General features: G+C 44.1%; 1 protein-coding gene across 1 annotated transcript in view; it reads right to left on the bottom strand.

The window, feature by feature from the left end:
• Window positions 1-2,637: 2,637 nt before the first annotated feature.
• Window positions 2,638-25,153, bottom strand: part of NBAS (NBAS subunit of NRZ tethering complex) — a 275,617-nt gene continuing 253,101 nt past the window's right edge. The window contains exons 50-52 of the mRNA XM_081069547.1: window positions 22,123-22,267; window positions 15,266-15,394; window positions 2,638-3,055 (exon numbers count right to left, since the gene is read on the bottom strand). Coding sequence (XP_080925673.1) covers window positions 2,783-3,055; window positions 15,266-15,394; window positions 22,123-22,267 — 547 coding nt within the window. The 3' untranslated portion in view covers window positions 2,638-2,782. The remainder of the gene's footprint in view (window positions 3,056-15,265; window positions 15,395-22,122; window positions 22,268-25,153) is intronic.

Genomic DNA, 25,153 nt, shown 5'->3' with positions numbered 1-25,153 from the left:
GGTATTCTGTGAGAAGAGGGGGGGTCTGGACAGTTCAGTATTAGAGCCTGTGAACAGAGATGAAGTGTGTCCCACCTCTGGGAAGGCTGCGACATCAGCAGGAAGTTGGAAACAGTTGAAGGATGGACTTTCCATAGCCCCTCCTTTTGCCATGGAATTATCTGTTCATGAAGGGAGGGGAGGCATGGAAAATACAGCATCATGTCAAATGCCCTCCGGCAAACTGATCCAGGTTTCTCAGGAGAGGGACCTGAAGAGTTGTGATGACTGATGTTAATAGAGCATTGTGGCCAAGGGCTAGGGTCCGAGTCAGGCTACCTCAGGGTTCCACTACTTACTAGCTTTGTGTCCTGGGGCAAGTTACCTATCCTCTCTGCATGTTTCCCTGTAAGGTTATCGTGAGGATTAAATAAGTCAATGCATTTAAAGCTTGGGGTATATTACTGCGAATTTCTTCAGCTGAAGCAGGGCCTGGCACCATCAACAGAGGGAGGGTCCCTTGACAGCGGGGTTCCAAGGCACAAACTGGGTGGCTGGGATGCAGGGGCATTATTTTGTTGAACTGCAACTATCTGAAAGGCATTATTAGCCCTACTTAAGCGTGAGAAAATGAGGGTCAGGGCAAAGTGGGTTACCTAAGGTCTCAGTGTTCACCGAGCCTAGCTGATAGCCAAGGCTCACTCCCAACTCTGCTCACCCTTGGGTCCATTTTCCCAATTCTGTTAATACGGACCATGTTACCTCAGAATACTGCTCACTTGATGTTTTCAGTCACCTGAAATGACGGAAGTTATCGTGTTTCCCCGAAAATAAGGCTTAACTGGAAAAGAAGCCCTAGCATGATTTTTCAGGATGACATCCCCTGAACGTAAGCCCTAATGCGTCTTTTTGGAGCAAGAATTAATATAAGACCCGGTCTTATTTTTGGGGAAACACAGCAGCTGTAACGGTAGAGAGAACCTACGATATCAGCAGGCGTGTTTCCTAGCAGTGGCTTGATTACTGCCATCTGGCACAGCTGGTGCCACCAGAGCAAAAGGCCATCTTGGCTTCGTGGACAGATGTTACCTAATTGGGAGAAACATGCTGACCCTTTTCCTTGGAAATATTTTAAAGGCTTGTGCAAGCTATTCCTAAATTCCAGGCGCTGCTGATGGTTCGGGCAAGAAACTCAATCCTGGGGTAGACAACTGGTCAGAAGTCAAGGGAATGAGCGATATGCCAGCAAGTCGCCTCCAAAGATGATGAAAACTTTTTTTTTTCATCAGAGGACTCTGTAGCTGCACCCACAGGAGTAGAAACGAGAGGAAGCCAGTAATGATGATGATGATGATGATAGACTACCAGGTGAAGCGATGTTATTCGTAGGTAGAGTGGACCCGACAGGTGTGTATGTGGCCTTGGTGACAGTGCTGGAAGGAAATGTGGAAACTAGGCTGCCCCAACATGCCGTAAGTCAAAGACCCCAGTGAGCTGTGTTACATTCAGCTCACTGGCTTTGACAGCACAATATGGAAACTGACCAGAGGCAGCCTTTTCAAATTACTTAAAAATGATTCCTCACGATAAAGTCTTGTCTTATATGATACCATCTCATCTATCCAAACTAAACCTTCCTATTAATGCACAGCCACCTCTCTGCCTCCCTCCAAATATTTCTTGGGGGTTGAGGTCAAGACCAGTGTGCATTAGAGCAACCGTCTGAGGGTCCCTTAGGTACCGGGTCTGCTCTCCTCCCCCAGCTGCTGTCGAGGCTGTTGCCGTGTTGATCTGCTGTGGGCTCTCCAGAACTAAGGCCAGAACGTGCAGCCTGAGCCACCACCTCCAGGCACACGCTTGCGCAGTGGGAGTGAGTGCCTGTGAATTAGGCACCAGGTCCGACCTCCTGGCCTGGGAAACACCCTTCCTTCAGTGTTGGTTTTTCTAAGGGCGTTACTATTCACACCCTCATTATCATTGACTATATGCAGATTAGTGAACCCTAATATGCCCACGAGTGTACATGCTGGTTCTGTTAGCCCAGCCACCTAGTTATGGAGGTTTTACAGACATGTGAATTTGTCACACTTCTTATGATGATGCTGACAAATTTAGAGACTCCCCCACCCCAAACTGAGAGGCAGCCCTCCTGTGCCGGTACAGACCATCTGGCTGTGGCCTTAACATCACAACTCCTATGCTGTAACACTAGCAGAAGACAGAGGGGTGACAATTCTTGGGCCCTCACTATGGATCTGACAGAGCCTCAGACACACCACCTCACATAATACTCAACAACTTTGGGAGATAAATGATCTGACCCTCTTTTTACGCATGATAGACTAAGGTTCAGAAAGGTGGAGAAGTCTGCCCAAAGTCACATAGCTAACCTGAGATTGACTCCAGATCCACCCTTCCTCCATCCCAGGACATCTGCTCCAACCACTAACCATTCCGCAAACTCTCCCTCTATAACGCAACCCTACCCACCACTACATCCACCCTCTCAAATGCAGTTTTAGATGCTTTCATAGCATTCTACCCAAAAAGGCATTCAAAAGAAATAGGAGGAAGAGTCAAGTCTCCCTGAGTAATGAAGTATGTTAACCAGTCACTGTCAGAAAGAGGAAATAGTTTAAAAAAAAAAATGGCAGCTTGCTCATTGTTAATGTACAGCTTTATTTTCCATGTGCCGGAACCGCTGAGAACAATCACCAGGTACTGGCGTCGCCTCTGGGAGCAGCACCCAGCTCCAGAGGCTCCCTCCCGCCAGGAAGGAGGCGCTGCCGCACGGGCCACTCACTCACACCCAGTGCCGGGCGCTGAGGGCCGCGCTGAACGTTCTCAGGGCGCGATGGGTGCCCCTGGCGGTCAGAAGGAGCGACCCAGCTTCAGCTTCATGGCCGGCCTCCCGCAGGTGTCTGGCCAGCTCCTCCACGTCCCAGCGCCCTTGCTGGGCGCTGGCCAAGAGGTGCTCACTGAGATGCGCGTAGAAGGGAGTGGAGATACACTTCACCAACAGTCCGGCATCCAGGAGCAGGGAAAGGAGTTCTTGGTCACAGTTTGAGTCATTCACCTTCAAGAAACAAGACAGGCAAGACGTGAGAGTGGCGCTGCTGACTTCTCACCAGCAGACTCATCACACTGTCCGCGGGATTGCTGGGCATTGCCCTTTTGCATTTGTCATCAGAAACACCTTTGCCCAGGTTAACAGTGCCTGCTCCAAAAAGCACACGCGGGGCGCGAGTGTCTGAGGTCAAGCCTGGGATGACAGACATGGTTTCCTTTTCACATAAGACACCGCCATGTACCAAGAGGCCTCTGGAATCATGGAGGCCGCTACCACAGCTGCGTGCCCGAGACTGCCCCGCGTGGGCGTGTACCACCTCCTCGAGTCCTCCTAATCACTCGCCCTCAGCACTCCCAGCTGTCAGTGTTACAGGTTAGGAAGCTGAGGTGTGGTGGGCAGTGAAGTCCTGGGCCCGGATCTGAATTTAGGTCAGTCCTGACTCCTAAGCCTGGGCTTTTCAGAACGCCTTCACCATTTCATCCATGCTTTCAGCATGGACCATCGCCTTTCACCCCAACACTCCCATGTGTAGATCCACGTGAAAAAAAATTCTTTTCAGACCAAGAAAACCATTTTTCCCTTTACTCCACTGAGAAAATATATGCGTCCACCCCACTGATATAAATAGGATAACCAGCAGGAGGTGTTTAAAACTTGTTCTTGCTTAAGGCTCCAGAAAGCTGAGTACCGAACTTGCCTTTTTAAAACATGTTTTATAAGTTCTTTCAGCTTGTACGTTCTCTGTACTGTCTCCCTGGTCTTCTTAATCTATGCATGGTTTTCCATGGCTATGACACTTAGCTTACATTTTTCTATTTTCTATTACTGTCCACATTTTTGTATGGAATCAGGTTAACACTAATCACATATCAGCATTCCAAGCCCATTTACATTGCGGTGTCACAAAACAGCTTCATGACAGGTTTTTTTAATGTCACCATGCACTTTTAATAATTTTGGCTGTGGGAACCTCAGAAATAACATGGCATTTCAAAGCCAAGTAACTAATGTTTAGATTGGCTCCATTATACAACTGTGTACAATGTGCGCTTCTCCATTTTCTGTGACATGAGTCAAGGCCATTGAGATGAGAAGGTCAAATGTGTCTGCTGGATGCAAGAAGTAAAACAAAAGACGTTCTGGGAATAAGTTACTGCTCGCTGTTAGACAGCATCTGTCTGTCCTACAACCTAGTGATCCTTCAAAGCCCAGCCTAAACGTCAGCTCCCATGCCATCGTCTTGGTGGCATTTTCTCTAAGTCTGCTGGCCAAGCTGATTCCTCTTCCTCAGCGCTCCCAGACGCCGAGTACGTGTGTCTCCGAGCTGTTTGCAGTGCTCTGATGTGCCTCCCCGTCAGACTGGGAGCTTCTTAAGGGCACAGAGGTTTTAGCGGCCTTCTATTTCCAGTTCACTCCATATTTGGTAAATGGTTGGATGAACTACATTATTGAACTCGGTCACATTTCTGTACAAGTGCATCAGGACCTGATCTCTGCAGAGGGTCTGACCAGAGGTGGGCTCTGAACTGAAGAGTCTCTCGCATCTTTTCTTTAGCCTTCGTTTCCTCAACCCTTGTACATATAGCCCACCCACCTGACTCGGGATGACACTCAGGTTGAACTCAAGTTAGCATTTTTTGTTTATTTTTGTTTTTAGAGGCTGGATGGTAGGAAAAACAACTGGTATGAAAGACTAGCTTTTCTGCCAAAAGGGACACAAGAGCTTTCAATACTCCCCACTGGAGTGTTGCTTATGAATTTAGCATACCTTCTTTCATGCCAACTCCCTTTCTCTTTTCCTTTGTAGGTAGGAAACAAGAATCTTTAACCCCCACCCCCAGAGGTACTGCCCTCACTATGTCTACTCCCACAAGCCAGGGAGCTCTCTCGCTAAGCCTTAAAATATCCCTTTAAGACAGTTACAATCTCACTTGATAGATGAAGAAACTGGGGTTCAATGAAGTCAGAGTCACATGTCAAATGTCGTATGGCTGCTAAATGGTGAGCTGGACGAGGAGCCCTCATCTCTCACAAGTTTGCTTATTTGTTGCTTATTGCCTTCCAGAATATGAGCTCCTCTACAGAGCTTGAGTCCTTTGTTCATGCCTGCACCCCTCCTGCCCGAACAGTGTGGGCCACGTGTGAGGCGTTCACTGAGATTTGTGGAGTGACTACATGAATGAATAACCCCTAAGCTCACATCCTCTCATTTACACCGCCACCTCCAAGCACACGTTCACACACGTGCACACGCACACATACAGGCCGAGTTACTGTGCATGTTGTGATTTTGGTTCACCCTTAAAAATAAAGAGTCCTTCCACCTCACCCTCCAGGAGAGAACAGGGTGTGCCAGGAGGCACCTTTCTCAGGAGGTGCCTGAGGAAACACACGGCTAAAGGCTCAGAACCCAATACCGCAGGGTGATACTTTCTTTGTTGCCCTGAATAAGTCTTCACAGCTGGGACACCTTTATTATTCTTTCTGTTTACTCACTAGCCCTTCGTTGCTCACTAGCGACTTCCAGAAAGGGAGTGATGGATTTTTCAGCTTGAGGAAGGGATGGGGGTTTTTTTGATGGTAGTAGCTGCTGCTCCTCTCACCCCCTCTTCTGTCTGGTCCTCTCCAGTGCAATGATAATCCTTGAAGGCAGTTTCCCACTGGATGTGGCCAGCCTTTCAAATACCGTGTTTCCCTGAAAATAAGACCTACCCTGAAAATAAGCCCCAGTTAAGATCGTCAGCCAGACGGACACGTTTAGTACATATGACGATGTTCCAGAAGAAGATGACATGACTGTATTTGAATAAATGGAGATTGGTGTACATGAAAAAATAAGACACCCCCAAAATATGCCCTAATGTGTCTTTTGGAGCAAAAATTAACATGAGACCTGGTCTTCTTTTCGGGGAAACACAGTAACTGCCCGTGTTCTCGCACAGTGGGAGTAAGGGGCAGGGACAAGGTCGGCGTCTGCCCTCCAAAAGTTCTCCATCTACTGTTCTGGCTGAGAAGATCTAAGGCTTAAGTCTGGAAGTGAAATAAAATACAGTGCTCCCCCTTTGGGCCCTGGTTCTGGTGCTCATAGGTTCCCTAAAATAAGGTAGACTCAGAGATTGCTGACCTCCACGGAGCCTGGGAAGTGGGCAGGGAAAGGTCTGGGAAAAAATTTTGGTTTCGCTTCTTAGAATCAAGTGCTGGAAAACGGAAATGGCTGACTAGTCTTTACTTCCTTTTTGACTTTCCACCTGGTTCTGGCTCTTTGCAAGATGTACAGAATGCCACAGTATACTTTATAATTGTCATGTACAAGGGAAATACTACATGAATAGTAATTTTGTGTAAATTTGGGTCAAAATAGAGAATGAAAAAATACAGAAAGAGAGGGCCTCTGTAAGGCCCTATTCCAATACATGTATTTTAAGGAAGAGGAGCCTGAGGGTCAGAGAAGACCTGGGCTGCCCAAGGTCACAGGGAGCTCAGACAACTCCTCTCCACACACAGGACACGCGCCTCAGGGCACCGAGGCCAGACTGAGTCCTTCTCCTCAGCACAGCAAAGGCCCTGGTGTCCCAAACCCTTCGCAGGCCCTCTGGCATCATCCCCACATTGCTGAGCTGCTAGATTATTTGTTAAGCCTCGACTTGTCTTCATTTTTCTTGTTTCTGGCTAAAATTCTAACTTAAGGCACTAAAAATCTGGTACTAGCGGCCACAGAAGCCTGGTAATGTCTTACTATCCCATTACTAGTTCTAACCTACGTTTTTATTTTTATGTCAAAAGAAAAGAAGGAAAATAGTTTGAATAAAGAAAGAAGCTATCTATATCTGGATCACCACAAGAAAACGACTTTATCCCCGCCTCTCCAGTAATTATCCATGTGCACTGATATGTACCATATGATGTCTGTATTCTACTTTTCTCCTGTTGTGAATTTTTTAAATGTGTTTGCACAGTTTTCATTCTTAAAAAATTTGTAATGGCTGCAAACTAATATACTGAATGGAGGTAACAAGTTATTTAACCTGTGCTATCACTATTTCAGCGGCTACTGTTTGATATTATTGAAACAGTACAAATCAATGTTTTTGTATGCACATACATTCTGTATTTCAAGTATTTTCTTAGGAAACATTATTGAGGTATCACTGGGGTGTTACAGGATGAATCAGACACACACACACACATTCACATGCTGAAGTCCTAAACCCCCAGCACCTCAGTGTGAGTATTTGGAGACAGGGCCTTAAGGAGGTAATTAAGGTTTAATGTGCCATCTGGGTGGATCCTAATCCAATTTGACTGGTGTTCTTATAAGAGGAGGAGATGAAACACACCTAAGGCCAGAGGCAACCAACCACGAGAGCAGGCAGGGAGAAGGCCATCTAAAGCCACGGAGAGAGGCCTCAGAAGAAATCAATCCTGCTGACACCTTCATCTTAGACTTCTGGCCTCCAGAATTGTGAAATTGAGAAAATCAGTATCTGTTGTTTAAGTCGCCCCATCTGTGGTCCTTTGGAATGGCAGCCTGAGCGGACTAATACAAGGGGCACGATATCCAAAGCCTTTGTGGATATGAGTACGAGTGTGTCACACAGTGACGTCCTGTGCGGTTCACAGCAGTGATATCAGTGGAGAAGGGTTCCATTTCACTGTAAACTTCTCAGCTTTGGGTGTTACGATTTGGAAAAGACAATCATCTTGCTAAATTAGGAGATATAGCATGGTACCTCAAAGATGCTTTAATTTGAATTTATTTGCGAGGATAAATTTTTTCCATATATTTCCTATCATTTTTATTTTTCTTGTGCAAAGATCAAATCCTTTGCTCATTTACTAGAGTTGTAAAATCATTCTTTCACATGTAAAAGAGTTCTTCGTGTAACTTAAATATTAACCTTGATTTTAATTATACTGAACAGTCTAATCTGTTGTTTACAATTCTGTTTTGGTTATTTGTTGTTTTTCAAAAGTTTTACATTTTTATATTGCCAGGAAAGAATCTGCTCCTTTATGACATTTTTCTATTGCTTTAAGATTTAGAAGTTGTAATTCCTCGGAGGATCTGATATAAATTTTTGACTTTCTGACTTTTAAAAATATCTAACTTTTTAATCGATCAGGAGTTACTTTAGTATGTCTGTAAAAAATCCTGACGTCGGCTTGATTTGTGCTCTAAGAGCTTGAGGAAGAAAATGTATCCTGTCATTTTTGGACTCAGTTGGATGTTTGAAATAACTATGAGACAAGCCTAGGAGGAGTAGTTGATTTAATTCTTCTGATCAAATAACTTTGAATTAAAGTGAGAGGCAGTGTGGTCTTGTGAAAAGGAGACAGGCTTTTGGGTTAGAGACCAATTTCCAATCCCAGTTTCTTCGCTAAACAGCCATGTGACCTCACTAAGGACAATCTCTCTGGGCGGCAGTTTCCACATCCGAAATACAGACTACCTATAGGGGTTGAAATAATCCATGCTTTTTAAGTGCCTATAGAGTTCAAGTTCAATAAATGGCTGAAGTTACTACAGTCAAACAAATCCGAAATAAACCACTTTTCTAGAAGGGGGGGAGGCTTACAGGTATCATAAAATGAGTAAAATGCTTCCCACCTCTACCAGTGATTTTTTTTTCCCATCAGTGATTAACTTTTTAGAATAAATGAAAAATTTACAGAGCTCGGGAAATGTATTAAAGCACAAAGCACTAATGCCTACCAAGCCATTAAAATGTTATCTGTTTAATTCCTGTTTCAACAATAGGTAATGAACCTTCTCTGAATTAAAATCTTTGATTTTATGGATCTATATGAAGCTAAAAGTAATTACAGCAATGAGATAAACTGAAATTCCAGTAGCATACGGTATGTAGGACCTCATTTCTATTCCTTCAAAGAAGACTATTTAACATTATTTCACTGTTTACTTTAGGGAAGGATATCTGACTCATTGTTACATATAGTATTACTAATAACATTAAATATATAACAAAGGCAGAAAAACAAAAGGGCAACACGAGTGTATACTTGGAATAAGAAAAATGCCTGCAGAAAACTTTTTCTATTCTGTATTTATCTGAATGATACTCAGACTCCACTTCTCAGCCAACCATCAGTCCCACTCCTGGCGTGGGATTTAACAGTATACCTCTCCTGAAGCCAAAGTGAAGACAGGTCATCTGACTTATGACCTAAAAGGGGGAGAGCATCTTTGAAAATCCAAGCCTCATCACCTCTATGACCAGACCCAAATGTTCCACTTCAGGGTCCTCAGTTTGGCTAGTTCCACACTTTGTATTTACACCCTTCCTACTTTGCCTAAGTCCTTGATTTCATATATCAATCTCCTCATGAGACAATTCCTTTAAATACAGGGATTATATTTAATTTCATCTTTACAAACATGCTACTCACTCCTTATTCCTGCACATAGTACCAGTCTGTGTACAACGGGTGCTTAATATGTCTTTTCACACTAAATATCTCAACCAAACATCAATGCTGTCTAGAAATACAACAAGGTAAACTACAGAGAGTGAGCTGCCTCTTACCAGGGCATCCAGCTGAGAATTCTGTGAGATACGTGGCTGTAGAGCTTTCTTCAATTGAGAAGACCAACTACAGGCTGAGGATGAATGATGATGGGTGAAAGTAACACATCTCGGTAAGCTCAGGTTAAAATGATATTTAGAAAGAAGTTTGAAATTCTGAGAAAAAGAGCCTGGGACTGCAAGAGCCAAAAGGACAGTGATTGTAACAAAAGATCAGTTTAATAGCAGTTGGCGTCTGTAGAACTCACTTGATTCTCTTTTGTACGATTGCATCACTTCGGCCTAAATTAGTTTGGATACTCTTAGAAGAAAATGAGCTGACCTTAAGGCTGAAACCAAATAACGCCACAGACACCAAATAAGGTTACAGGACAGCAGCCCGATCTCTCTGTTACCACGGCATGCCAGGGAAAGAAGGAAAGTGGGCACTGAGGGTGCCCTGCAGGTAAACAGATTCTCACTGTGAAGACTGGTTAGTTGCAAACCCGGATAGAGGTAAAGGGGGGAAAAGAAAGGAAGGTATCATGATTATATATAAGTATGCTAATCCAAGTATGCTTTTCTGAGAATCTTTAAGGCTGTCCCTCCAACCTACATACTGGTCACTGTAAGTGACACTGGCAGGTCCTGGTGCCTTCATGACAAGAGCAAAGGGGAAACAAATCACATTTGTTAAAAAAATGTGCCGGAGGGGAACAGTCCATGGAATTGTAACAGCTGTATACGACGTCGGAGTGGCAGTAGGTTGGGGGAGGGGTTATCACTTTGTGATTGAGGGGTAAAATGTCTAACTAGCGCATTGTTTTGTACACCTGAAACTAATAAAAAAGTAATTAAAAAGAAATGTGCAGAGCTGTCATGTGGAAGCTACTACTTCTGATTAATTCCATGGGGCAGGACTAAGACCATGTTCAAGATGAAGGGTGTAGCCCTCATTCTTGGGGTGCTCTCTTACCGTGAAGTCTATAAAAAGCAGCACAGAGCACCCAGGGAAGTGGTCAGCTCTCTACCCCTCACTGTGATTGACCAGGGAGGGCCCCGGTGACTTCATGGATTTGAAAATGGAAGCGTACACTGCACACGCTGGTAGACGAGCTCTGTTCTAGTGCTTTTCAGTGCTGATCTTACACGGTTCAAGACACTTTCAGCAACTTCATTTCTCAGTAGAGAGAACGCTTTTCCCTATAATATATCTCACCCAGTTCCATTAAAAAAAAGGCGGTATGGATAAGTATAGACTTTGAAATCTGGATCCAGGGTTTAAATTTCAGCTCTGGCTGCTTCTAGCTGTATGACCTTCAAGTCAGTGCTTCCATCTGTGAAACCAGAATGGTATCTTCTCACAGGATTGTTAAGAACATAAAATGAGGAAAAGGGCCCATTATAACGCCTAGGAAAAACTGATGCTTGAAGACGGTAGTTCTTATTAGCTTCCGGGAGAAACCCTTTGTTGGGTGCTAAAGGCCCTAAAGCGTTCCTTTTTAACCCCGGGAATTCTTTTCGGGGATGTGGGGCGGGGGCAGAGGCACTGAGCAGGACCAGAGGAGGAAGCAGTCAGAGCAAAGCCCCCACACACCTGGCATTATGAAGCAGAAGTTTTCCATGTATAAAACGATTATAAACACATAGTTGCCTACTCGGACGAAATGAGTCAAGAGATGTGCACATGGTAGGAAACACGCTGGAGAAGAGCGCTAACCCCCCAGCAGGGAGAACCATCTTGGAGAGACACGGCTTTGAAGTGGTGAGCTCTAAAGCTCCTAAGGCTGATGGAGAGAGTGACCCAGCAGGTCACACCAAACAAGGGTTTTAATTAGTCATCAGAAAATAATTCCTAAGAAGGACTTTGTATGGCCTCAGGGAAAGGCTGCTGGCCATTTGTAAGAGGTTACTCAGCACCAGAGGTTCGCAATTTCAGAAAAGCTTAGAGAAAGAAGTGAGTACTGCGATTGGAGGCAAGGCCAGTGCAAGCTCTGGCGTGGGCACGTAAGCATTGTCGTCTTAACTGCAAACGCCTATAAAGCTGTCAGGATCCTATAACAAACAGCAAAATAATGCATGCTACCAGCAAGCAAGTGGGGTTCTTTCCCCCTGGGTCCACACTGCGCAGGAGTGACTGCCTATCAGAGGAGACCCTGTCCCTGGTGGTTTCTTCTTTGAATGTCAACAGAAACTGCCATGAGCAATCAATAAGGGGGAAACTGAAGTTATTGATGAATTCCAGCACCTGAAAATGAAGAGTGAGTCACAAAATAAAAACTACACAAAAAAGAAAGCCAACATTTTGTATTTCCCACTGCAATGCCAAATATGATTTAAAAATAGCTGGACAGGAGTCCTGCAAAAAGGCCCACTGAAATTCTTCCCTTAGGAAAGTCTAACATGACCTTTTAATGGTGCTGGGAAAGCAATGATAAATTATAGTAATTGCTTATTTCATTTATATAGCATTCGTAAAACAACAAAATTTCAGCGTTGAGAGTAGATTAGTAGTTGCTGCTGGTTGCTGGGTGGGCGGGGAGGCATAATGGGTGGTAACTGGTAGCACGAGGGCTCCTGCAGATGGAACTACTGTGCATTTTGCCTAAAGCAGTGGTGACACAAGAGACATGTGGTGACACTGCACACAGGGACCCACACACGGAGGAGTGCACGTAAAACTGTTGAAATCGGAAGAAGGCCCAGAGGTGGTCTCGATGTCCACGTCCTGGGTACAGTATTATATTATACCGCAGGTACGCAGGATCGCACCCTCGGGAGGACCGGGGTGAAGGTATAAGAGAGGGGGATTATTTACTACAACTGAATGTGAATTTTAAATGATCGCAAAATAAAAAGTTAAAAAATATTTAAAAACTGGAAAACTGTCAAATGTTTGCTCTTTGGAGGAGGCACCAGGTCTGAAGATACTCAGTATTTCTGCGAACACATTTTAAGGTCACACATGGGACAGCCTAAAGTGAATACTGAGCTTCGAGTACAGAAGTTACCATTAAGCCTCAGTGCTGACTTCCTAAAGGGAAGGGCCTCATGGGTAGGTGAGCACTCATCTTAGCCATTCACACCTCTGCCTCCGACAGCCACAGGGGTTTCGGGTGTTCTCATCCCGACCCCAGGTAAACCACCCAGCCTGCAGGGCTGTTTCAAAGCCACAGTTTTGGGCACAGATGACAAGGTATGGATGCCATTTAGAACCTACGTGGGTGTGGCCGTGTTCCCATTTGGTTTCTTAATTGTGTGTGAGGGCGGGGGTCACAGGGCTAGTGAGCAGTTTGGGAGCTGCAGTTCTAGTTCCGGTTCTGACAGATGTATCGGAGATAAACCACCTTTAAAGTGAAAACTGACAGACTCGCCTATGGAATTCAGGAATGCATCAGGGAAGCTCTATATGGGATGAATACGGAAAGGCGATGTACAATAACCGCCCTGCTCTATTCTCAGAGAGGCGCATGGCAGATTTTCGTGGGATTGTCTAAACAGAGATACTAACACAACATAGAAAGGTGGTGATGGGGAAAAGGCACTAAACATCGGCAGCCTGATTTTCCTCAGTGTTTCCTTCCCTCCTAATTTACTGGATTTACATTTAAACAATAGGCTAAGGGGAAAAAAAGCACCTCACTGTAATTCTTAGTTTCATGTAAGTTCCCAACATAATGCAATTTCCATTTGAGCACAGACAGACAGGGAGACTGCCCACAGGCACGCCCCTCGGTACCCGACCTCAGTCTCGTTTCCAGAGAGGCCGCCACGATCAGTGACCAATGGTAACGAAGAGCATTCACAAAATCTTTACAGAGCATTCCTTATTTCAGAAATACATCAAAAGGCATTACTTTTTCTCGTTTGGTTCGTGAGGACTGTTTCCAAATGCAAGTATGTTCTATTTTTTGTAACCATATACGTCACTTTCTGTATCCTTTGTCATTAACAAAATTTTATGTCAAAGACACACTCACACACACATGACAACGTTTCAGGGATGGGCCGCATATCCAATGGTGGTCCCATAAGATTATCACAGAGGTGAAAAACTCCTATGGCCTAGTGACTTTGTAACCATCATGATCCCGTAGCCCATGGCAGGACACACGGGTTTGTGGGGGTGCTGGTGTCAACCAACGTGCAGCCCTGCCAGTCGCATGAAAGTACAGCAGATACAATTATGTACAGTGCATAATTCTCAATGAAAACAACTGACTGCGTTACTGCTTTATGTATTTACTGCACCATACTTTTTGTCATTATTTTAAAGTGTACTCTCTTTACTTTAAAAAAAACTTTGCTGTAAAACCATGTTACACTGGCAGAGGCCTCATACATCTCGTGTTGACTGCATCTCCTGATTATATCATTTTCTCTTGCACTCGATTTATCTCGTGTTATTTTATAAACCTAGGGTAGCCTAAGTGTACAGTGTTTATAAAGTCTCCAGTCGTGCACAGTCATGCCCCACTCTCTCACTGACTCACCCAGTACAACTCCCAGGCCTGCAAGCTCCATTCGTGGCAAGTGCCCTATAGGTAAACCATTTTTATACCACATGTTTACTGTACCTTTTCTATGTTTAGGTACACAAATACTTACCATGGTGATACAGTTGCCTACAGTGTTCAGTCCAGTAATGCGCTGCTCAGGCTTGTAGCCCAGGAGCCATAGGCCAGACCACACGCCCAGGTGTGTAGTGGGCTGTACCACCTAGGTCTGCGTAAGTGCATTCTGTGGTGTTTGCACAACGACGGAGTCGCCTAAGGACAGGTTTCTCAGAACGTATGTCATTAGGCAGTGCATGCCTGTATTTTCATTAATCTCTTCTATCTTGTGTGGCAAGCATGTACCTCGCCCTGGGCTTCTCCCGCCTCTCTGATCCCTAGGAGACATCCTCTTACATTTTTGTTTTTTAAAAAAAAGTACACACACAGACACACTAATATACTTCAAATGAAAGAATGCTCTCCCTACAGAAGGATGTCAGTAAGAATCATACAATGTGAATTCATTAAAACACAACCCTGAGCTATCTGATTCTAAAGTGTACAATTTAAAAAAGGAAATGAAAGATTCTTCCTTAATCACAATAACAAGATAAGTAGCCTTGAGGGAGAAACCGGAGCCCTGAGTTTAGCACATGATTCCTCAAGCCGAGAAGCTTCAATGGGGGTTTAGGGTTGCCAGAGGAAATAAGAGCTTGAGATTTCAGACGATGCCAGGAAACCCAGGAAACAGGACTCGCGGGCGCTTTCTCACTGTTAATTAGTCGATAACCCAATACGCGCATCCCGGGCACAGAAAACCTGTCTGACGCTAGGAGTTCTTTCAACCCAAATTTAAAGTGGCAAAGACTAGTACCCCATAGTCCTGGGCTGCTGTGACATTTTCCTAACGACTAACACACTGCTTCACTAGAGGAATAACTTCGTTGTTCGGATTTGTGTCATCTTCACCTAAACAGAGAGTCTGGTTTAGTCGATATCTGTGAACCAGATGAGTTCAGTATTTACTGAATTTGCAAAACAAATTCCTACCTCTTAGACAAAACAGAAACAGCAATTGTAGTCAGAGAATACTGTAGATAAAACAATCTTAAATAAATCATGGTTATGTTTATGAGAATGACCACACTGATTCATTTCTGTCAAACAGAAGAAAGAGCGAAGTGCACTGGGATTACCTTGGCAATGGCGGTGACGTGCTCCAGGGCCACGGCGTGAAGAGTCGGGTCCTGGCTCTCGAGAAGGAGTTTCAGGGACGGGAGCAGCAGGGACTGGTTCAGCAGCAGCTCACACAGCTCCTTCACACACTGAAACACACGTGCGAGTGTGTGAGCAAGGAAGCACGGGGCAGCCGGGCGCTGTTCTGGTGTGCCTTTCCACGCTGTACGTGTGTGTGTGTGTGTGTGTGTGTGTGTGTGTGTAGCACACAGGGGCCACGCTGATTTAGTGGTTGGCACCTGCTTCACTCAATTCACAGTACAGTGTAAACGTCTTTCCAAGTTCTCAGATATTCATCGACAACACTGCTTTTTAGGGCAGCAGAATATCCTACTGGATGGAAACAGGACTGTAAATACTCTCCTCAACTCTCAGAGCCCTAGTTTCCCCATAAGTAAAATAGAGGTAATTATATCTACTCTGCAGTGTTTGTGTGTGTGTGTTCATGTGTGTGTGAATAAGAGTTAATGAATAATAAGGTACAATGCTCAGCATATACCATTTGCTTAACAAACATCAAAAACTATTATCCATCGTTAATATTATCAAATTATCTAGTTCTCATCCACTGCAACAAAGGAAGTCAGTAAGTTAAATATTTAAAAACCTGTTTAAAATTCTAATGTCAAGGTGAACTGAATACTTAAAACTTAAGATATTCCATCTTCATGAAAACTATCTGCGGTCCAGAAAAATCAAAATGTATTCTAATTTCCATAGACATGTCTGAAATTTTATTCTCGGCTCTTTATTATATTGATTGAATCTGTCAACAGAGAACAGGCTTTTACCATGTTTCCCTGAAAATAAGACCTAACCGGAAAATAAGCCCTAGCATGATTTTTCAGGATGACTGACACCCCTGAACATAAGCCCTAGGTGTCCTTTGGAGCAAACCTTAATATGAGACCCGATCTTATTTTCAGGGAAACATGGGATGTAAGATAACAAATGATGATTCCCTCACAACACAAGTATTAAAGGAAATACATTTGCAAGCTATCTGTCCCTGCTGCGTTATACGCTCCTTGGAGTCCTGACTCCAGCTGTCACAGGAAGAACAGAACACTAGGGCCGAGGACCCGAAGATGTATGCAATCTCCTCAGGTGAAGCAAGGGCTATTTCTGAAAGACCTGAGAATCACTGCCTTCCGTGGGACGAGCTCTCTTACGCTCCTCCAACAACAGTAGCACACCAGAAAAGAAAAACTCAAATTTACATTTCCATAATTTGTTTGCATTAAAAAGCACAAATAAAATCAGGATGGCACAAAGCAGCTCCTATTTACCATAAAAGTCTCTCTGGAATCCCACTCACTGCAGGGTTTTTTTAGCTTCCACCTCGTATGTCTCTGTTAGAAATCAGCAAGGCTTTCAGATTTCAGACTGGAAGGTGAAGCCACACACACAGATCACTATCAGCAGGGTAACGGTTTTGTAAAGTGTGTACTTCAAACGTGACGCATTCTAACTCGAAAAGTGCTCTGTGTGCCTGAAAGCACACAGGACACACAGAGGTGTGTCCCTCAGCATCAGGGCCCAAAAGGAATGCAGCTTTTCAATCCGGGGCGCCAGAGCCTGCAGACACTATTTGGGAAGATGAAATACAAAGTCCGGTGTACAACACTCTTGCCAGCTGCCGCGTACCACCTCACTTCCCTTATCCTCCTCCTCGAATGTTACAGCAATACCGCCCCCCCCCCACATTCCTCAGAGAGCGCCCCCAGGGGACTGGGCAGTCAGGATGGCATGTCTGAGTCTGCACTGTCCAACACGACAGCCACAGCCACGTGTGGCTCCTGGGCATCCGAGGTGTGGCTAGTGCAGCTGAGGAACTGCACTGTACTTTTTATTCAATTCTACTTCAGTTTTAATTTTCATAGCCACACATGGCCGGTGGCTACCGTACTGGCTGGTACAGCTGCAGAGCGTCAGGCGCTCTCACACCTCTGAGTCTTGGCACGCGATATAACCTCTGCTGGCACTCTGTCCAATTAGCCCCTAGCTGTTCTTTAAGCCTCAGCTTAAAAAGGTGCAGGAAAACCCCATCTCCTATGGAGGTGACTCTGGTGTCCCAGGTTTCGCCCTCCTACATTCCAAGTGTATTTTATAAATATTTCCTACGTTATCTGTCATCTTGCATTATTGCAATTATTCATTTGCCTATCTGCCTGACCTGTGGGCAAGAATATTTCTCCTACTCTGTATTCCAGACTTGCTTGGTACATACTATACCTAAAAATATTTGTATATAAGTCTCTCTCTTTTAACACTCACATCCGCCGATTCAATAAGTCATCAGTAATTAGTAAACAGGTATTTCTCAGCAATTTATGATATGCAGACAAAGCATATCACTTGGCTGACCTTAGTTTTGATGAAAATCTGTACTGAAATAACCGGTATACCCCTCGGAGCAGGCACATTGGGTCGCTGGCCCACAGCCAGGCTAGGACATCCAAGCACGGAGGACTTCCCTTTACGTGAGCTACTGACTAAGCCTGATCTCTTAGCTTACAGTTATTGGCCAAGTCCTTACTCTGGCTTTAAATACTATACTCTGTTCATCAGTCTTTCCCTCGGTGCTATAAGAGGACAGTTTCTTAAGATTTATAAAGGGTTTTGGGGTGGTGAGAAATGCCGAGTAGTAAAGAGAACCATGAAACGCCTCACATGGTACCTTCACAGCTCACAGATGTCTGGCCATCAGGACACAGAACAAGAACGAGAGGCCCTGAATGAAGAGGAGCAGGTGGGCTGGGTCCAGAACCAGCCAGAACCAAGGAGCCTTCTTCTCCCTGCGGACTGCGATTTGTGGTGATGCCCTGGGGCCTGGTCCCTGCGGCTGCTGGGCGTCAGAGGAGCAGGACTGGTCCACCCATGGTCCTCTGTCCTCTCACAACCCTCCTACTGTTCCCAGGGTACTCAGCACCCAAAGGTGCTGCAGGCTGCCATGGAAGTGTGGGGCACAAAGTGTGCGGGGATGTGTGTCGTTTGAGTCTAAGTATCAAGCTCCCGATGTTACCAAAAGCGCCTCGAGCGTGGGAGAGAACAAGCACAAGGAGATTTGCGGCCTGGGGTTAGCCTGGCTCACTCATTAGCAGGGCGTCTAACTCCCACACCCGCTCGCGGCATCTGTGACTTTAGTACACGCTGTGCCTCAGCAAAGTCAGGGCCCTTCAGGGTCAGTCTCCAAGAGCTGGACTCGGAATCTCAAAGCTGTAAATGCCAAAAGCCTGCTTTACGACAACTGCGTATTCTACACCTCTCCCACCCCACCCACCCCCACTCCAGACACTGAATATATTGCTATGGATACAAGCTGAGAAGGATACCCAACTTTCAAGATTGCGGGACACGTGACCTGTGAGAAACAGTGATTTTTATCCTCTGGTAATATTTTCCATCAGTGAAACCATCAAGGCTATAAATAAACAAGTACCATGAGCAAGAGCAGGCAATCACAAAAAGGTTGGCTAAACAGTCATGAGGGAAAAACAATCTCTAAATATGGGAACTTAGTGGGGGGATGGAAAATGGGAATGAGGTCCCTTTCGGTAACCTGTCACAGACAATTAGAAAATGAACCTCATAAATGAGTGAGCAGGACAACCAAAGGTGTTGGATTAAAAGAAAAAGAGAGGCAAGTAAGAAAAAAAGGGAGTCATGGCTAAATTTCCCACCACAGTGATATTAAATATTATGGAACTGTGAAAATAGACTGTGGAGTTTCCAAATGTGGTAAAATAAACTTAACAAGACATGTCCCTTTTATAATAATAATGCTACTTCTTTTGTAACAATTTTAATTCACATTTGAGCACATTTAGTGATCAATAAAAATAGTATACAAAAAATGCAAAGTTCCTTTAATCGTGGCATTCTAAGGGAAAAAAATCCATAAACGTACTCAATTAAAAGACAGAAACTGAGGCAACATAAGAAAAATGAAGAAAAGTCACTGTGGCAAAAGAACTCATTTGATAATGATTATTTTTCATCTCATCAAATTGCAGCAGAGAAGTGATATGACGTCATTCACAATGGGGTTCAATCCCGTACCTTTCTCCTCGCCCAGGAGATGATGGCCTTAGGAAAGGCAGTGCGTTACGCGCTACGGGCGAAGCAGTAAACACAGTCGCAGCTCATCCTCCTCACAGGCCTGGAGACCTCCCAGAACAGAGAGAACCAGATTCTCCCCCGAGATCACTGGTGTAACCCCGTGTTTCAGAGACCAGATGCAGAGGTCCAGAGTCCGGTGCTTTCCTCATGGTCACAGATCACGCTGTGGCCCGTCCAGAGTCAGACAGGACAATTTCATGCATCACTAGGGCTCCTGCTGCCCATATGTGATGTCCCCTGGCCTTCAGGTGCTCCCGGTCCTAATGAGAGGCAGGTAAACCCCTTTCCTCAGTGTGCGTGACGAGGACTCTGATGGATGCATGCTTGACACACTCACTGTCTATTCTGATCACCTCAAACACTTCGGATCGTGATGAGATGCTTCTGGGACCACTCCAAGTTCACTTACCGCGTTTCCCCGAAAATAAAACCCAACCGGGAAATAAGCCCTAGCATGATTTTTCAGGATGACAGCCCCTGAACATAAGCCCTAATGCATCTTTTGGAGCAAAAATTAATATAAGACCCGGGCTTATTTTCGGGGAAACACAGTATATAGGATTCTATTTGTCAAAGTAGCTCAACCTGGCTACAGAACCATTTAGGGAGTTAAATCATGAACTTCTCATTTAACCACTGACCACCAACTCTTTTTTTTTAATTTTATTTTTTTAAATAGGGAACAGAAAGCATAACGGATTATACGTTAGTCAATAAAAAGAACATACTTTTCCCTCTACGTCCTGGAAGGTTTCTCTAAACTTTGATTGTAATGCTGACAAGACTTACTACTGTTAATGGACACTGAGATATATCCATCACCCATTCCCAGGTGGCTAAAAGACGATATGTTAATACACAACTGTTATTAAACCTTGATTATGAAGCTAATGGTATGTCAGGGTCAAAGATACAGTGGCCATGTCCTCAGCTAACTTACATTCCTTGCCTTACAACTAATTACAGTAAAACCAAACCAATGAGGACATGTAAACAAACAAACAAACACACTTCTTTAGGCAATCCTAACACTCTTCCGAGTATATCTAAAACACTGACAATCTAGACCCTAGACTCTGTAGGGCCTTTCCTGAGGAAGTACCATTGAGAAGGGAAAAACTGACAATAAAACTTACACAACTACCGTGTTTCCCCGGTCTTATTTTTTGGGAAACATGGTACGTAAGACAGACATCGGATATGCATATGCTCTGTGTGTAGTAAGAATGGCTCATTTGTTAGTACTTATTTTCAGCATTTAAGCACGGAGACTTTATAACCTGTGATCTGGAGCAAGACCCTTTTGCCCTCAGAGCCTCTAGTTCATCAGCGTCCAATGGAGATCAAGGCACCTCTTTATAGACGGTGGTGAAAGTGGAATGGGACGATGGAAGTGAAAGCCCAAGAGGGCTGGCAAATTCCAGTTCTCACCATTACCATCAGCTTATTATATAGTAACAGTGGATCCCAAACCAGGTTTTCCTCATCTAGATTCCACAGAACTGATGGAAGGACCCTTTTGGCATTTGGTCCTGATCCAACAACGTTTGATCTCAGCTTATGTTAAGGCAGAGATGAGCCCCACGTTATTTCCATGTTACTTATCCTGGTGGGGGTAATAAACGGTGTGTGCCCCCACTCTGATCAGTGTGTTGAATCCTGCCATGGGTGAAACAGACAATACAGCAGGGTTCCCACCCTCCAAGTGCTCACAGCAGAGCAGGTAACAGGCAAATAAACCTCGGACACAAGCAAATCACATACCACTGGAAGAAAGGGAAGTCATTTCAGTGTCTGTAGTTTAAATAGTTTATGGAAGAATTTTGCCATTTTGGTGGTTGGAAGTCTTCTATAAATAAATATTTAAAAACTCAATCAAAAAGTATTTAGCCAATCCGTCATTCAGAAAACAATCCATTACGTGCATTCATGACGAGAATATTTTCCTTGAGTGAGTACAATGAGGATTCAGAGAACCATGTTTACAATTTTATTTTCAAGTTTCTCTCCTATGTGGTAGAAACTCAAAAACCAATTAGTCAATTTAGTGCCATTATCCAAACGCTTGAATTTAAAACATGTAACTTGCTCAAACAATGCATTGCTGAGGGTGGATCCACAGCAGAGGGGTATAATTAACACATGCTCATTTTAGAATGTACAAACTTGTATGTATTAACAAATAGCTCTGTGACAGTCGCACAGAGAACTGAGGTCAAAATGGAGGTGGCTGAGTTTTTACCGTATTTGTAGAGAATAAATATTGTGGTGATGCAATCTCATTACTAATGTCAAAAAGTACGTGAAAATCAGAGTTCTCGGTTACCTGCCCAGAGGCGTGTCAAGGCTTACTACTACGTTACCACCCGGCCTGGTTCAGTCAGAGATAACACGCCTCTTTGGAACATAAATTTGAGTTAGACATAAAAGGGCATCCAAAGGGAATTAAGAACTGGGTTATACTGTGGGATTGTCAAAGGAACACTACTTCAGAGCACTAGCAAAAAGAAAAGCACCTCCGAGCATCCTTTCAGCATTGGTTTTCTTTGGTTGACCTGTTATAAATTGTGGGCCTTTACCTACCGATAACCTGAGCTAAATGCTCTTCGAGTACAATCACTGATAACTGCTTATCATGCAGAGTTTCGATATGGAAAAGCATGACCCCTCCCCCACTCCCCGAAAGCCCACTCACCGCTGCAGGGAGCATCTGCTGGGTGTTATACAAAGAGCGACACATTTTCAAAACTTCATTCCCCAGTCCCTCCTTGTTCTCCGCTGTACATCTGCTCAGCATCCCCGTACCGAGTCTCACCCAAGGATTATTCGTTGTGCTGGTTCTAAGGGAGGAAAACGCAAGGCACCGGAAGTGATTAAAACTGAAACATTTGCAACAAGACATTTTTAAATAGGGTGGCTTTTATTAACGATGTTTGCAATTGCGAAGTGTTACCCTTAATGGCAGGTACCTCTTACTACTTATTACCTACTGGCAGCTTTTCTTTCTCATGTGACTATGACTCTGGGTTCAGGGCAGGACTAATAACAATCAGGGCCGTTCAGAGGTCAGCGTGGGAACACACAGCGAGGAAGCAATGACAAGCAGTAGGGAGCTCAGGCTTTGAGCGTCACATAGTTTTCTTGTTTCTGAAACATAAAAGCACACATGGTGTGCCATTTGTTTCCCTTCTCTGGCTGCCACGACTCTCTGTCTCATAAAAAACATCATGACTTACATTTCAAGAGACAAGTTCCAGGTACATGCATTCCATGGCCCCAGGAACAGGGTACTGGTTTTACTTACCACATTATAAAATAATTTGACTGCTTTATAGTAAGACTGTTGTCTCATTAACACAGTTCTAGATTCTAGACACTGAGCACCTCAAGATGGTCCTTTCCTGGGAAGGATTTCATTCCTTGCCCCTCAGAAAAACGTCAAGTGCAACAACGACAAGGGGACATACAACATCAGCCTTTGTGTCTCAGCTCAAACTAACAATCTGTGAGGACAACACTGCTTATCTCAAAGTACAAAGCTCTGACTCACTGACTGAGGAGTCTTCTTACACCCAAGGACTAGCCCTCTGCTTTTTTCTTTCAGAGTCTGAATTCAGCTCTCCCGGGTTTTTCTCTGACAAGCTGCCTCACCGCCTCAGACATACTGGTCTGCCAGCACAACCCGCCCCGCTGAGCAACGTGCCTTTCATAACAATCAGCATGTATTTTGCACCAGCCGGTTGTGATCCACTGGAGAGAGACTTTGCATCTCCCACAAGGACAAATCTACTCTCCTTTCCATGCATTTTCCTGTAAGGGACTAACACTAAAACTCTAAAGTTGATACTATTAAATTAGCAATCACGGATGAAGCAAATTTCTTAGTTTTTAACTTTATTGTGTTGACTGGCAACATTCAGTCATTGTCACACCATCCTTCCCTCCCTCCTGCTTTGTCTTCTCTTCTCCCCAACACTATTTTGTCATTTTTATTTTAGTTATTTGAAAGTGCTGAAGTCATACATTGGATTGTCTGGGGGGCGAAATGTATGCAAAAGTACATTTGAGAACTTGTTTTTAAAGTATCCCATCATATGTTCTCTTGTGGTAAAATACCAATTTCAGTTGGAAAAGCAGAAACAGAAAGGTTAAACTTGTCCTCTGGTTATCTCGTAAAGGAGACATGACTGGCAAGAGTGGTTAAGTTGACCGGTAATGCTCTGTTCTGGTGCTGATTTCATAAAAAAGGACTGTAAAATCCAGGTTAGCAATTTACAAATTTCATTTCATATGTGACTACAAAAGAATATACTGTTAAAATTAACTTTTTTTTTTGTCTACAGATGTATTAAATGTTTTAAATGCAGTAAGTGTTTTAGGTGAAGCTGATTTGTTTCTTGTGGGTGATTTGAAGTGTTCTAAAAGTAACAGAAACTGTAAAACTACAGTTCACTGACCTAGAGCTGTCTCATTTTGAATTTGAAACCCTCTCTTTTGACTGCTCCGTTTTGAGTGTATGGAGAAATCTACATTCAGCCCTAATGATTGTCTTAAAAAGTAAGGCATTGTTGACAACCTAATTAGTGGGGCCTGCATCTACTTCACATTATCACCATCACCAGGAGTTGTTTAGAAACTGATTCCCAGGCCCCAGTAAAGAGACTTTGTCTCGGCAAGTCAACATGGTCAACATGGGACTCCTACGTCCGCCAAGACGGCAGGGACCCAGATGGAAATGCTGTTTCAGTGCATTGAAGGTTTCATGACGTGAGAACCTGCACTATGGAGTTTCACACCATGAAGCTAAGAATCTATTCTTAAAAGCTACATGGCCAGCATGCCATCTCGAACCCAAATGACAGAGGTCTAAGAAAGGGTTGGTTTTCTTCTTTCTGAAAACACTTGGTTAAAAAAAAAACACAACAAAATAAAACATCACCACTCTTCAGAAATTCCTAAACAGTCTCTTCCTGGGGTTGAGGTACAGAGTATTTTCCAGGTGTTCTCCAGTGGTTCGAAACTGCACACAGAATCATTCCTTTTCAGGAAATCCTCTAACTTCTGACATGAGCAGATGTGTGGAGTACATAGTGCCTGCCGAGTGTGGGAGGAGCGAGATGAGTCCTAGAGCAGCAGGCCTTTGCCCAGAGGCCCGGTGCCAACAAGGAGCAGCAGTTCCTGCCAGACTGCATATGTGCTCTGAGGAGATCTGACCATGTCTTCAAAAGGAATCCTTGGCTGACAGCACAAGGATGGGACAACTACTCCACGCAGCTCTGAGTGGCAGCTGCGAGCTCAGCATGACCTGGAGGAAACACGGGCTGTGAAGGTCGCCAGAGGTGGGTTAGGACTCTGCCTCCTCCACTTATTAGCCATGTGAGGCCTGAAGATATTTAACTTCTGACCTTCAATTTCCTCCTCATCTGTAAAATGAGGTAACATCACCTTTCCTGTGTAGGTTTGCTGTGTGAACTGATCGTACGTGTACATGTAAATTGCACATAACATCATGTATTCTCAATAAATGGGAATTATCAATTTATTCCATATGGATTCTCAAGTTCGCATTGTAAGCCATGTTAAAAGAGTCAAAAAATGTCCCGGCAGAAAGAAAAACTGGAATGAAATTATTTTGTTGACAACATAAATCAGATATTATCAAGCATTGTCTGATATTATTGAATAAAATATTTGGGTTTAGGGGCAAGAAGAAATGGAAAGAAACC

The sequence above is a fragment of the Rhinolophus hipposideros genome (assembly GCF_964194185.1).
Source record: "Rhinolophus hipposideros genome assembly, chromosome: 12".
In the NCBI taxonomy this organism is placed as follows: Eukaryota; Metazoa; Chordata; class Mammalia; order Chiroptera; family Rhinolophidae; genus Rhinolophus; species Rhinolophus hipposideros.
This window is presented reverse-complemented; position numbering and strand designations above follow the sequence as displayed.